The sequence below is a fragment of the Rissa tridactyla genome, chromosome Z (assembly GCF_028500815.1).
Source record: "Rissa tridactyla isolate bRisTri1 chromosome Z, bRisTri1.patW.cur.20221130, whole genome shotgun sequence".
In the NCBI taxonomy this organism is placed as follows: domain Eukaryota; kingdom Metazoa; phylum Chordata; class Aves; order Charadriiformes; family Laridae; genus Rissa; species Rissa tridactyla.
The window spans coordinates 77,603,238-77,616,075 of NC_071497.1; the positions used below are offsets into that span (position 1 = coordinate 77,603,238).

Below are 12,838 nucleotides of genomic sequence, written 5' to 3' on the forward strand. Positions count from 1 at the left end.
TATCTTTATATTTTTGAATGTAATCTAACTTCTAGTTATCAGAACCTCAAACACAAAATAAATTGTCTTCCTTTAAAACCATGCTACTCTAACATGGTACTCAAAGTAAGAGAGATTTAATTTAATTGCATGCAGTTTTAGAAACTGTGCCTTCCTGAGGTAATACCATGGCAGGCACTTGAGTTCCATTTCCTGTATGTTATCATAAAGCAGTTAATGGCTTTGCCTGACTTGTCTCCATTATTTTTTGTATCATTGTGATGTAACTTTAAAAACTAATGAAACTTGGTATCTTCCCTTCACCTCCTCCCCCTCCAATGTTTGGCCCAAATATCCTCAGAAAAAGCTTCATGACAACTCTGGTATCTTCAAGTTGATCTGTCTGAAGCTTCAGTGAATATTAACACAGAAGATCCCTTTTTAGGCTCTGGAAGCTACCTTCTGCTTTTGTGAAACGAGTTTTTGGGTTTGTTTGGCAACAATAATAATAATCTAAACTTTCCTTTAACAGAATCATGACGAAACCTGGAGGAATTACTTTTCTGACATAAATTTCTTCCCAAATGCTGTTTACACCCACTGCTACGACTCGTCTGGAACGAAACTCTTTGTGGCAGGAGGCCCCCTTCCATCGGGACTTCATGGGAATTACGCTGGTCTCTGGAGCTAATGATAACTCCTTATAAAATGCTGATCTTTACACAGATTCCCACTTTTCTTTTCCTTTTTTTAACAAAAGAATTGTGTGATGCCATTGATTGCTGATTTAAATGCAAGTTATTTTTTGGCAGAGTTTTCTGTTGGTCTCCTGGTTTTGTACATCTTTTTGAACCAGTTTTTTGCTTTAACCTCCTTGATCCTTTATATGAAGGAAGTTTGAAATCCCTTTTTATTGTATTTACTCCAAATGACTCTTCCCCCACATTTAGGCTATCTTGGCCATGTGCCCCCTCCCCTACTTTGCTGTGAGGTAGGATTCCTTTCTTATAGAGTGGTTGCTCCTGGGCTTTCTGTGAAAGTCTAGGGGCTGCAAGTGTGCAGGTACTTTGTGTCAGTTACATTACCTGGAATGAGGACTACTTGTAATTAAAAAATATTAAAAATATTTATAAGAGATAAGCTACTACTTTATCTGCAGAGCCTGGCCCTGGCCTGGGTTGATCTTATTTTTTAAAAGTACAAGTCTAATGACACTGTTTATATATAGAGGGATACGATAATAATAAGCTGCACTCATTGGAGTCCAGGGATGGGTTCCCCAGGGGTATTGCCCATCAAACCTAAACTGCAGAAGTCCTGCAGAACTGCAGGAGTTCTCAAAAGTGCGTTTGTATTTGAACTGTAGTTTTCAGCAGTGCCAGGAGCAAAAATTGATCTTTTGTTCCTTCCCTGCCTCTCCCAGGTATCAGCTTGCACACTGGAGTATGAGTGGGCTGTTTTGCAGCATGACTGTTGCAGGGTGACATTACATTGAGGGCCTGCAGAGCTGCTGAGATGAAATGGGGGCTAGGTACATGAATGTTCTTGTCATTCAAAATTAACTAAATCTATCCATTTTCCAGACGAGCCAAGGTTCCTGAGTATGCTACTGTGGTAGCTCATGGGTTCTTCATAAACTGCCTAAAACCCAGGGCCTTTTTTGTCCCAGGTTGTAGAACCTTTACCCATTTTTGCTGTTCTGGTTGGCTGTCTCCTGTAATAAGCCAATGTAATAAATAAACTGGTTTTTTTCTTGAAGGTTAAAGAGTGCATCTTGGAGGTAACTAATGCAAGCTAGAAACTTTCCATGTGGCAAGGTAACTTGCTGTTGGCTCATGTTGCGCTAGCATCACATTGCCCTAGCATCTGCTGTCACCTTGCTTGCTACAGGAGAGACTCAGTCTTTCCCCAAATGCCCTGCTTCCTCCTGCATTCAGACTCCCTTGAACTTCATGTGGGACTGGGTGGGGAGAATAGGTCTGATGCCCTTCAGGTCCAGTTGTGAAGCATGTGCATTACAGGGTGATGGTGTTACCTAATATTCAGATAAAATCCAGGACTCCACGGCGCTTCATCTAGCCTTTTGGCAGGCACTACACTCTCAGCTTGTTACTGATGCCTCTGTCCTACTGGGATGAATGTCTTTCCCCTGCCTGTGTCACCAGAGGAATAGAGAGTGCCTGTACCTCACTGCTTTGGTGCCAAATCGGCAGTTGGCTGAAGCTGAGAAGAAAGACAAGGCTGGGACATGCTCTGTTCTCCTGTCTCTGCTGGAGATCACAGCCACTAGAGTAGCTCTAGTCCCTTACGCAGTTCCTGCCAGACAGCCTACAGCTAGTCTGCATGTGTCCTTGTGGTCCCTCTGGTCTTTGTACTCAGTATCTTCATCAGTAACGCCAAGCAGTGCGCTGCAGGTTTACTTTCTAGTTGGTAGTGGACACTTGGATGGAAATCCTGCAAGGAATGCAGTTCCCTCCCATCTGGTGGAAATCCTGGCAATAGAAGAGCTCTCCCAGACGTGCACTTGTTCCAGAAGTATGATTTACTCACACTGAGCACTGACACAGGTGCTTCACAAAGAGATCTTGCAGCGTTTCATAATTCTACCTCCCTTGTGGGCTGGTTGCTTAAAACTGAATCAGTTCACGGCGCTGCATGAGTGGCTCTTCAGGCTTTTCTCTGAAAAGGGGCAAATTATATACCATGGGGTAGCAAAGAGCTCTCAAATCTTATTTAGAGTTGTTCATTGTTTTTAAAGGTGTTGTAATAGTGCCTGTGTTGTTCTGTGAGGGCATCATACTGCTTTGGTTATTCTATGGGTTTTGAAAAGTGGAAGTATACAGAGAAAAACAAGTCTTGGTAAAGTATGGCAGCTTGTGTATTTCTAGGATTGCTCCTCCAGCTACTGTGTAAGGTCACTCTGTCACACGGGAACATGTTTTGCTTAGTTTTTTTATTTGGGTTTGGTTTGAGGCACTGCTTTTTTTTTTTTTTTTTGAAGAAGAAACTAGACACTTGAGTCTACTTCAGTGTCCTCCAGCTCTGCTGAAATGACAGTTACTAATTAGGCACTTACTGTCACCAGTGCCGAAGGAACTCCTGGTCTGGAAATCCTAGTCCTGATGTTGATCTATTAATGGAAGCATATCCCAGGTCTGGGTGAGGGGGTAAGAAAGGGTATTTGAATGGACTGAACTTCAGCCTCTGAACACAGAGGCTGATCTTTCTGCAGAGTCATTGGAGTCTCTAGGTTACTGAAGAGGCACCCCTGGGAAATATCCCTCCTTGCTGACTCTGATCTCTCCAGGTATCTCAAAGTACCTCCTAAAGCCTGGTAGCGTGAGTGTCCTTTTCCTCCTTTTTTGTCTGCTTAGGAAGCTTTGGGCGATTCTCAAAAGAATCTGGACAATGATGGAAGAATTCCTCAAGTCTGACAGGCATCTGCATATTCTGCTTTCGGGGTGCTTTCTTGCAAAGATAACTTCTCATGGGGAAGGAGCCATCCTTGTTGCTGTATGAAATATCCGCCTCCCCCCACCCTTCCCAAAATGGAAATGAACTAGATAGTGCTGCAAGCACACAAACAAATTAGGCCAGAGGGAACAATTTCTACCCTGTTTCAGTGGTTTTAAATGCTTGTAGCGATACAGATGTTAAGTTTCAGAATATTTCATTGTTGGTCAATGTTTCTTCATGTTTCCCCTTCCTTGTTCTTTCCTGCCCTCCTGAACAGTCAGTTTGGGGTTGCCTCCTCCCCCCACCAAATCATCCCAGTCTTTACTGTAGCAATATTGTACTTGCAGAGCTGACCTCTGTCTGTCAGAAATGGGGTCGATGGCTTTTCGTCAAGCCATGCTTGAGACCTTCAATTTGCTCTACTTTATCTGGGTAGACCTTTGAGGCTGGCTCAGATGGTAGAACTGGGCAGTTGCCTTTGTACACGTTTGACTCATGGGAAGATTACACAGTAACGGTCTGTTCCTAGGGGGACAACAGACTCTGGTTTATCTTGCATTAAGCACTTGAAGGATAAAAAATAACTCTAATCATTCCTTCAGACCTTCAGACTTTTCTTCCTGGTATTGACTTTTCAGTCATGTGGGATGTTTTGTGCTGCTGGTGAACGTGGGAAGCAGTTAGTTTTACAACTCAGCTCTTTATCAGTAGACTGCCATGTTAGTTTGGGTATCTTTGGGTATTACATTTTCAGTAATCATAATCACAGGTAATCAAACTTGTGACTTAATTATCAGTTCGCTAATACACAGCTTGTAAGTACTGGGTAGCAATCCCTCAGTAACAATTGGGTGTTATGTGATTGACATTCCTAAGAAAGCAGAAGCTACCTTGCAGCGTCAGCTTGAGCAAAGCAATGAGGGTGGTGCTCACCCTCCTCACCAAACTCCTTATTCCTGGTTATTCCTCCTGCTTTTTCTCCTTTGTACAGTCAAGTCAGCCAGGGGGAAATGCTAGTGCTTTCCTCGGGTGCTTTCTGGGATTGTGGTAAAGAAATTAGTCCATTTGTTGGGTTCCCTCATCAGTGCTGCTGGTGTTAGCCCAAGGTGAGTTAATTACCAAAGAATAGTTAATAGGTGTTTGTTCCTAGTCTCAGTTGTTCATTTTCTGCAGAGATCCATTTTTAAGATTCATTGCAAGAGTGCCCAGTGATCTTACTGGGCTTAGTCTGTCCACAAAGGTTACATTCATATTGTGGGGATATATTTGCTGCCTCCATTTCAAGTTGTTGGCAGCTTTTTTTGTATCGTAAGGATTAGGATACTTCTGTATCAGTTGTTCTTCTCCAAAATTTTATCCTCTTCCTTCACCTGAGCACTTGCTTTGTATATAGTTTGCAGCTGCAGAGTTAACAGATTAAAGTTATGATCCAGCTATGTGGAGTGGTGGTTTAATGTCTTAATGTCTGCCCCTCAGTTGGGAGGCACTTGCTGACCTTGTGAACTAATGTCCCTCACCTGGATGCAAATGTGAAATAAAGCAGGCTTGCCTAGACCCTTTGTGGAGGTCACCTGTTTTGTTTGTTTGCAAGAAACCAAGAAGAGATGGGCTGTCAGTTGCTGCATCTTGGTAAAGCGGCAGCATCTTTCAGCAGCCAGGTGGGAACTCTGAGATCTGCTTGTGGTGGTCTGATACCCTTATTTTCCATAAACCTATTTTTCCAAGGTGTCTGGGAAGTTCTTAATTAGCTTCGCAGTTGCTGCTATGACTAAATTACCGAACTGGGGTACATCTCATTCCTAGGAACACTGTTGCAGAGCTGTGTGTGATGCAGGCAGAGCTGATCCTGGACTCCTGTGCTAGCCGGTCACACGCTTTCTAGCTTAAAGCCAAGTGAAAATCCCTGTGTGCGCTACTGGCCACCCCACTGGCAGTGCCCATAGTGTAACCGCAACTTAAAATGCATTTCTGAGTGTGGCAGTGCCTTCAGTAACTCATTTGAAAGTCTCTGAAGCACAGCGACCAGGAATTTGCCCATGTTGCAGACAAGGGAGAGTGGAAAGGGGAACACAGCCACATCTTGTCTGAAGGGATCTCCTGCGTGTGCTCTCCCTTGCCTCTGCAAGCGGGCAGTTTGGTGTGCGGTGAGGATGGGCAAGGGGGCACAAGAGACAAGGTGAAAGCCCAACAGTGTTTGGTATTGGTCTCAGGACTCCTGGGGAATTTAAAAACATAGAGGGGATATTTGTTCATTGCTCAGGAGGTACTTGTGAAAGGGCTTAATCAGAAACATTTTCAGAGAGATAAAGTAGATATCCCTGCCATTCTTTTTTTTTACCATGTTAATGTTCAAGGATTTAAATTAGGAAGTATCTTTTTTGCTTGTGGTGCTGGATTTCTTTATTGAAAGCATGTAACTCTTGGCTAACTAAAAGAAAGTTCTTGACAGAAATTAATCTTCCCAATGAAAAATTGAGTGCCATTTTCTAGTATCCTGCTGGGAGTGGTATGGGCTAAGAAAGTGCACACAGATCTAAACCAGGGTGCCAGGGTTGGCAGAGTTGGGAAAATGTGGTCTGCCTGATCATTTCTATATCCAAAAAATCACCAAGTAAAACCGTTGACTGTACACAGATTCTGGTCATTAGACTGAAACTGAGAGGGTGTGTAAAAACCCTTGCAACATAGTACGATGTATCTATAGTCCTAGATGTTGATTCTTTGACCTCAGAACAAAAATCTAGGAGTCGATACGCTGTTTTCCTAGGAACTGCTTTTCTAGATTCCCTTATTAAAAGGGAAAATTCAGGTGCTGAATCTTAAAATCTCATTAAACTTGTACTTTTTATTTGCCCATTCACCTGGTCTCCTTTCCTTTTCAAGGCCTCCCACAGTCTCAGGGTATATGAATCATTATGACTCATCCAAATAATACCGAAATGGACCAACCAGAGGTTAATGTGCCTTCCTCTTCTGGTACCTTGATCTTTGTAAAGTTATGTCACAAACGTGTCACTGTGTTAGGGCTGGGTACATGCATTGTCTTTTTCTAAGATGTACGTATTAAAAGTTGCAACAGGTTTGTACTGTTACTTGTGACTTTTCCATTTGTTTTAGGGTGTGGTGTAGACACAAATCAATGCACTGGTTTGTCTTGGGATCAGTCTTACCTGTGACATCTGTCAGTGCTTGCTTGTACGTTAATGTGTACACAAATGCTGGATCTTCCCCATTGCCTATGATGTACTTATATGATGCACAAACTACACAAGGTGTTTTAAAATGTGCGGTGATCACAACTTGTTGCCTAAGGGTAGGATGTCCTACAGTGAACTCTTTTTAATGGTTTTGGAGTTTTGTTTGTTTTTTCCCAAATACACTTAATAAGATCCAAAGCCTTGGAAAAAAAAATATATCAGGACTTGCTGATATTTGCTGGCTTCTGTTCTAAATCCAGGGTCTGATGTTTGTTAACAACTCCTGCAATTACACCCATTTAACAGAGCCTTTCTCAGCGTGCTGTTTCTGTCGTGAACTATGTCAGAAACAGCACTGGATGCTGAACTATCACAGAGGCTGTCAAGTGAAGTAGTAACAGCTCCCTTCAGATGTTACTGTGCACATTTTTAACTGTAAGGTAAAACTGTTCAAAATTGCTGGTGCAGCTTGCAAATGGAACATTGGGAAACTGCAGATAATATGCAAAACCAGCCTGTTGGTCTGCACAAGCTCAGTGTTCGGAGTTACCTTGTAAATTGTTTCTCCTCTGAAAAGTGATATTTTTTTTTCCCAATACAAAGACATTACACATGTGGCCTTGTTTTCTGAACTGGCAAAGGATATCTTTGTTCTTAAACTGACATCTGGAGTCTGGGCTGAGTTTCCATCTCTTACGCAGCTAGCAGAGGATGGTGTGATTGATACAAGATGTCCCTTCCCAGCTGTAAGGTTAATTTGATCATAAGAGCGTGGAAATGGGAACACTTCTTCACTTGCTGTGGCCTTCAGTGGGCATGCATACCCATAATTAACCGAAGTACAGTACTGCATTCTGTCGATCCGTTTCTAGAATCAGCACGATTAGTCATCAACGTATTGACACTAATACATGGTCAAGGAGCTCTAATGTATGTGTATTTCCTGTGCTAACTGTATCTGTTCTAAGTCTCCAGTGCAGACTTAATCTGGAGTTCTCTTTTTAGTTCTTGCTAACTTCAGAGTTTCTTCAAATTCAGTAAGGTCCTGTTTTTATTATAGTCACTTTTCAGAGCAGAACAGATTGGTTTAACTTTGTTTTGTAATCTTTAGCACCTTTCCCTTCTCCCATTTCTTCCTAATCCACCTTTAACAATCATTTCAAAGCTGTTTGCCTAGTCTGAAAAATACCGAGTCATAATAAAAAAAGACAACCTGTAGCCCATTGTAGAAAGATCACTTTGTGCGTTTACCGTAAACTTCAGTGGCTGACTAAACTGTCTGGCTGTCTCAGGAGTGGAGTTCCCACTCCTGTGCAGTCTACAGGAGCTGAAATTCTTTTGCATCCATGTTGTACAGTGGATGTCAGCAGATCGGGAAGTGGAGGTGCCCTGCGTGTGCACCCAGTGTCTTTGTTAAACTGATCAGGGGTGGTTTAGCCAACAGAGAACTGGCGTCTTTGGCTGCAACTCAATGTCATAACTAAAGATTTCATCGATGCATCACTGACTTTCTGCAGACTTGATCCCATTTAAAGTCTCTTTTTACAGACTTTTTTTGCCTTTTGCATTTTTGGTGGATTATGAAAAAAATGTGCTATTGTAGGGATATGAGCTAACTCTGTCCTAAAGAGGCAAAAGTTACTATAATGAGCTTTGGCCAGCAGTAATGCCAAAGGCTGGCTGTGCTCAGAGATGAGCTGGTAATGGAGTGTTTGAGCAATGGAAGCCTTGAGGGTCTGCTCCATCATGCCGTATGCTTATGTGACTGCAGATTAGTTGCTCACAGAGCTTGCGAAACTGCTGGTCACCCTTCTTCAGATGAGATGTGAAGATGGCGTGGGGAAGAACCAGTTTCCTCAGTGGTCACTTGCTCTCCCCCTTCATCCCTCAGTACCAGTGAGTACCAGTACTCACCAATGCACTTGTCTCTGTTTTCGTGACTGATGATGACTAGCATGTTTTACAGCTGCCAGCAGCCACCTCCACCTGCTTCCTGCTGGGATGATGGAATGAAAGGGACTTCTCTGCAGCTCCCTCCACATGTTTGGTTGTTGAATCAGCATGAGCTGTGCCTGCAAGGGTGTAACAGGCCAGCTGAGATTTGCAGCTTGAGTTGGCTGCTCTCAGCTTCTTTCACAGTGCAGGTGTGATAGTGGGACCATTGTGAAAGGGTGTGGATCAGTAACTTCTAACGGGCTCTATCACTCTGGTTCAAAATGCTGTGTCCATTCTCAGCTTCTCGTCCCGGCCTCGCTCCCATCTTGCCACCCTCTGCCCCTCGGGACTCAAGCAGGTTCCCTGTCCTCTCACAGCTTACTAGTTCAGGTACCAGTTCTGCAAAGCCCAGGTGCCCTGTTCAAGCCCTGCTGCAGTTTACTGGCTTAGGCAGCAGCTTGCTGATGCGGGGCCTTGCTCCCAGAGTCCCTTATTCATTAGACTCAGCCCTGCATATCCCTGGACTGGTATCCCCTTTCGGTCTGAAAGGCTTTGCTCCAAACTCAAACTCCAAACCCAAATTCCTGCCCCATGGAGGAGTTGGTTCCTGTACTGCTGGCTGTTTCAATTTGTTGGATTTTATTTTTCTCGTTGTTTATTCTGGGGTTCACTGCATGTGTATGAAATCCTACTGACTTTCTCAACGCCCCTGAATGTGGTACAGGGGCCCACCCTGTGAGGCATCAAATTATTTGTCTACTTCCAAGGTGCACAGAAATAAGGATCTCTCACACAAACAACTTTTAGGGAGGAAAAGCAGCTGGATGTACATAAGTGGAAAGGTATCCCTGGGTAGAATAGGTGAGGGTGCATTTTAAAAATTTTAAATAGAACAGGTTTCTTTTTTTAAAAAATTGCTTTAACAGGGTGTTTGTCTGTGTTCTAACCCACAGAAAGCTGCAATGTAAACTGCGGTTTTCTGTTCATCAATGCAAAATGTGCCTCTCAACTATAATGCAAAAGTCAGTCTCTTTCCGTTTGCAGTGGAAGAAGTCTAGCTGAAGACTGATCTAATGTATTTCTTGCTCTTACGTGTAATCATCCACACGACAGTCCCTGCTGGTCTTTCCCAAGCACCATACAGCACTATCCCTATTTAAAAGCAAAACAGGGATTTCATTGAGCAGTGGAACCTGCTGAACTTCCTTGATTTGAGAGAGACTGGAGAGGAGAGTCCAGGTTCCGTGTGTTTTAAATACAACTTTAAACCAATGCAGCTACTCTCTCAGATCAGCACCACTTCCTACCTTTCTGTCCGTTCAGATGGGAATTTAAAAGTAAACCCAGCAATATGTGATCCAGTTGATGTGCTTGCAGGTGAAACATGGGATTCTTGAAATTTGAGGACTGAGATTTCGCTTGTGGAAGAATTTGGGGTGTGGGTGCGAGAGCTTGGATCTCGGATTACAGCACTTCTGCCTGCTTGCTAAATGCAATAGAGTACTCTGGACTCTTGTGAAGAAGACTCTGGTAGAAGAGCTGTGAAGGTGTAGACTGGAACTGATCATTTTAGGTCATCTGTGTGTTGCTTGACTACATGGACAATGTAACAGTGATTTTTTACAGATTGCTTTTCATGTGTCAGTCACAAATAACTCTTAATTTGCTGTTTGGAGGAAAACTGTTAATAGATACATTTCCAGATCAAATTAAGAGCCTAATTTTCCATCTTGCATTAACCGGGTTACTGTGTTGACATGCCAGAAAGATGTTGCTCTTTGAAAAAGCATGTTGGTGTATGTGGCAATGACCCATGCACTTTTTAAATACCTAGTTCTGTACATTCTCACCTGAGTATCGTTAACCATGCTGTAGTCTGACAAATGGATCTTTTACTACTGCCCTGTTATATAGATAATTGTAATTAACTGCAGTTTGTTTTTTCCACTACTTGAAGTTGTGTGATCTGAAAACTGGTGAACGAAAAGTATTTGTGCATCTTACTATGGGTATCTCTAAATAAAATGTATTTGTATAGTGTGTTGGCTTGGCCGATGGTTTACTTTATTTGCTAATTATCCCACTGCAAGTAAATCCAGGGCAGTTTGAGAGCAAGTGGGCTTCGGCTTCTCCTTGTAACGGTCCAGCCTCTGTGTTGATATGACTGATTTAGGAGAAATAAAGTGAACTATTGTTTTTCCTTCACCAGTAAGTGGCTTGATATCCCAAGGGCAGGTTCTGCGCTTATTCCTGTTTTTCGTAGCTTAAACATCACTCCTGTTTTCTGTACAGCTGTACTAACACTTGTTGCTTCTATAGGAAATGTATCTAATGGCAGAGTTGGACTGTTACGTTCTTCAAAGCATCTCCTTCCTGTTCTCTTCTTCTGGTACCTCATTTGTTCTGAGGTAAGTGTTTCCTTTCAACCACTATTTTTTCTAACAAGGAAATACCTCTAAGAAGTGTTGGACAGTACAGTTAGTTAGCTATAGGATGAAAAGTTTCAGGAAGATCTTATGTGCTAAAACTGCATCTGTAGCATTAGATCTTCCACCATATTTTCATTGCACAGGAGAGTGAGGCCTCTGTCCACCTGTCCTATTTCCCTGCCTTTTCTTCCCTGCCTAGGGTTGGGAAGGTTATTTTTTGGTGAGGAAGAATGTCGTTAAGAGATCTAAGCTTTATGTTGGAGGTTAAAATCATGTGCCTAAAAGCAGCTCCTGCATCCCCACTTTCTTCACAGTTGGCCTCACCCTGAGGTGCCAGTTTCCATAGTCATGGACAAACTGCAGCTTTGTACAGAAGCTATAGGAGAACATGTTCTTTCTTGAGGAGAACACACTCATCAAGAAGAGTGTGGCCAGCAGGTCGAGGGAGGTCATCCTTCCCCTCTACTCCACCCTGGTGAGGCCGCACCTGGAGTACTGTGTCCAGTTCTGGGCTCCCCGGTTCAAGGACAGGGAACTGCTGGAGGGGGTGCAGCAAAGAGCCACGAAGATGATTAGGTGACTGGAACACCTCTCTTATGAAGAAAGGCTGAGGGATTTGGGTCTCTTCAGTCTGGAAAAAAGATGACTGAGGGGGGATCTTACCAACACTTATAAATACTTAAAGGGTGGGTGTCAGGAGGATGGGGCCAGGCTCTTTTCAGTGGTGCCCAGAGACAGGACAAGGGGTAACAGGCACAAATTTGAACATAGGAAGCGGGTGGCAGAGCCCTGGCACAGGCTGCCCAGAGAGGTGGTGGAGTCTCCGTCTCTGGAGACATTCCAAACCCGCCTGGACGCGTTCCTGTGCAACCTGCTCTGGGTGACCCTGCTCTGGCAGGGGGTTGGACTAGATGATCTCCAGAGGTCCCTTCCAACCCTATGATCCTATGTTTCCAGCTGCACCAGCTCTGCTCCCTGTAGTACTGCAGTAGACATTACTGATTCTTGTGGATGCTGGAAGGGGAGAGTCTAAAAGGCATATGAATACTATACTGTCATCCTACTGAGCCTTATACTAAAACTGTTTGAGAGATGAAAAAAAAAATAAAAAATCCCTGGCCCTGGAGACACACAGGAGATAGTGGACTTGTTGTGTGGTGGGATGAGGCTAGAAGGCAGCTGTATCAGTACCACCTGTGGCTCCTGGCTTGCCTCCTGTCACAGCCATGGATTTGGATGAGCTTGTGTGGAAGCTGGAGCTGAACTGCTCATGAGCTGTGCTCTGTTCCTCCTAGATGGTCACACTTGCTGCTGCTCCTCCTTAACACGGAACAGGTCCCCTGCCAGGCTGATGCTTTTGTTTCCACCCTTAAGCGAAACTGAGAGGAGGGCAAAGGGACAGTTACTTTTAGCTATGGAAAGGGCTCTGCAATGATGGTTTCTAACTCCCCAGCTGCATCGGATCCTCCGTCAAGTACAGCATCCAGATGGTGTGGGACCTGCCAGTTGATGAGCAGGACCAAAGAGGACTGGGGGTGGATGAAGGCATCAGGGGGTACCAAGAGAGTCAGTACTCATCAAGCTCCTCCTAGATGTGTGTTCGGCTTTAACCTCAGCATTAAAGAGCCCAAATCCTCCCCCAGCAGATAATTCTAGCATTCACCTATGTTGTCCCATTATCTGTCCTGCAGGTCTCCTTGCTTTCCCATTCACTGTGCAGATGAAGTGGTTTGTTCCCTTCTGTGGGGCAGCTTATCTCTTTTTGTTGGAAAGGATTTTTAACTGTTTCGTGGGCACGGTCTTCACTCCTTATACTGAACAGCCCAGGTTCCCTCAGTGCTT

The 12,838-nt window shown here is 43.8% G+C and overlaps 1 protein-coding gene across 3 annotated transcripts in view; it reads left to right on the forward strand.

The window, feature by feature from the left end:
• Positions 1–10,772, forward strand: part of DCAF12 (DDB1 and CUL4 associated factor 12) — a 35,259-nt gene extending 24,487 nt beyond the window's left edge. The window contains exons 9-11 of one of the 3 annotated variants that reach the window (XR_008463705.1): positions 512–656; positions 1,403–1,510; positions 1,739–10,772. Coding sequence is in view for 2 of the 3 variants with exons in the window: in XM_054184905.1 (XP_054040880.1) it covers positions 512–656; positions 1,403–1,428 (171 nt within the window). In the remaining variant the exon portion in view is untranslated. Of the gene's footprint in view, positions 1–511 lie in introns of all 3 variants that reach the window. The other 2 variants (XM_054184905.1, XM_054184906.1) reach the window with 2 other exon arrangements.
• The last annotated feature ends 2,066 nt before the right edge of the window (positions 10,773–12,838 follow it).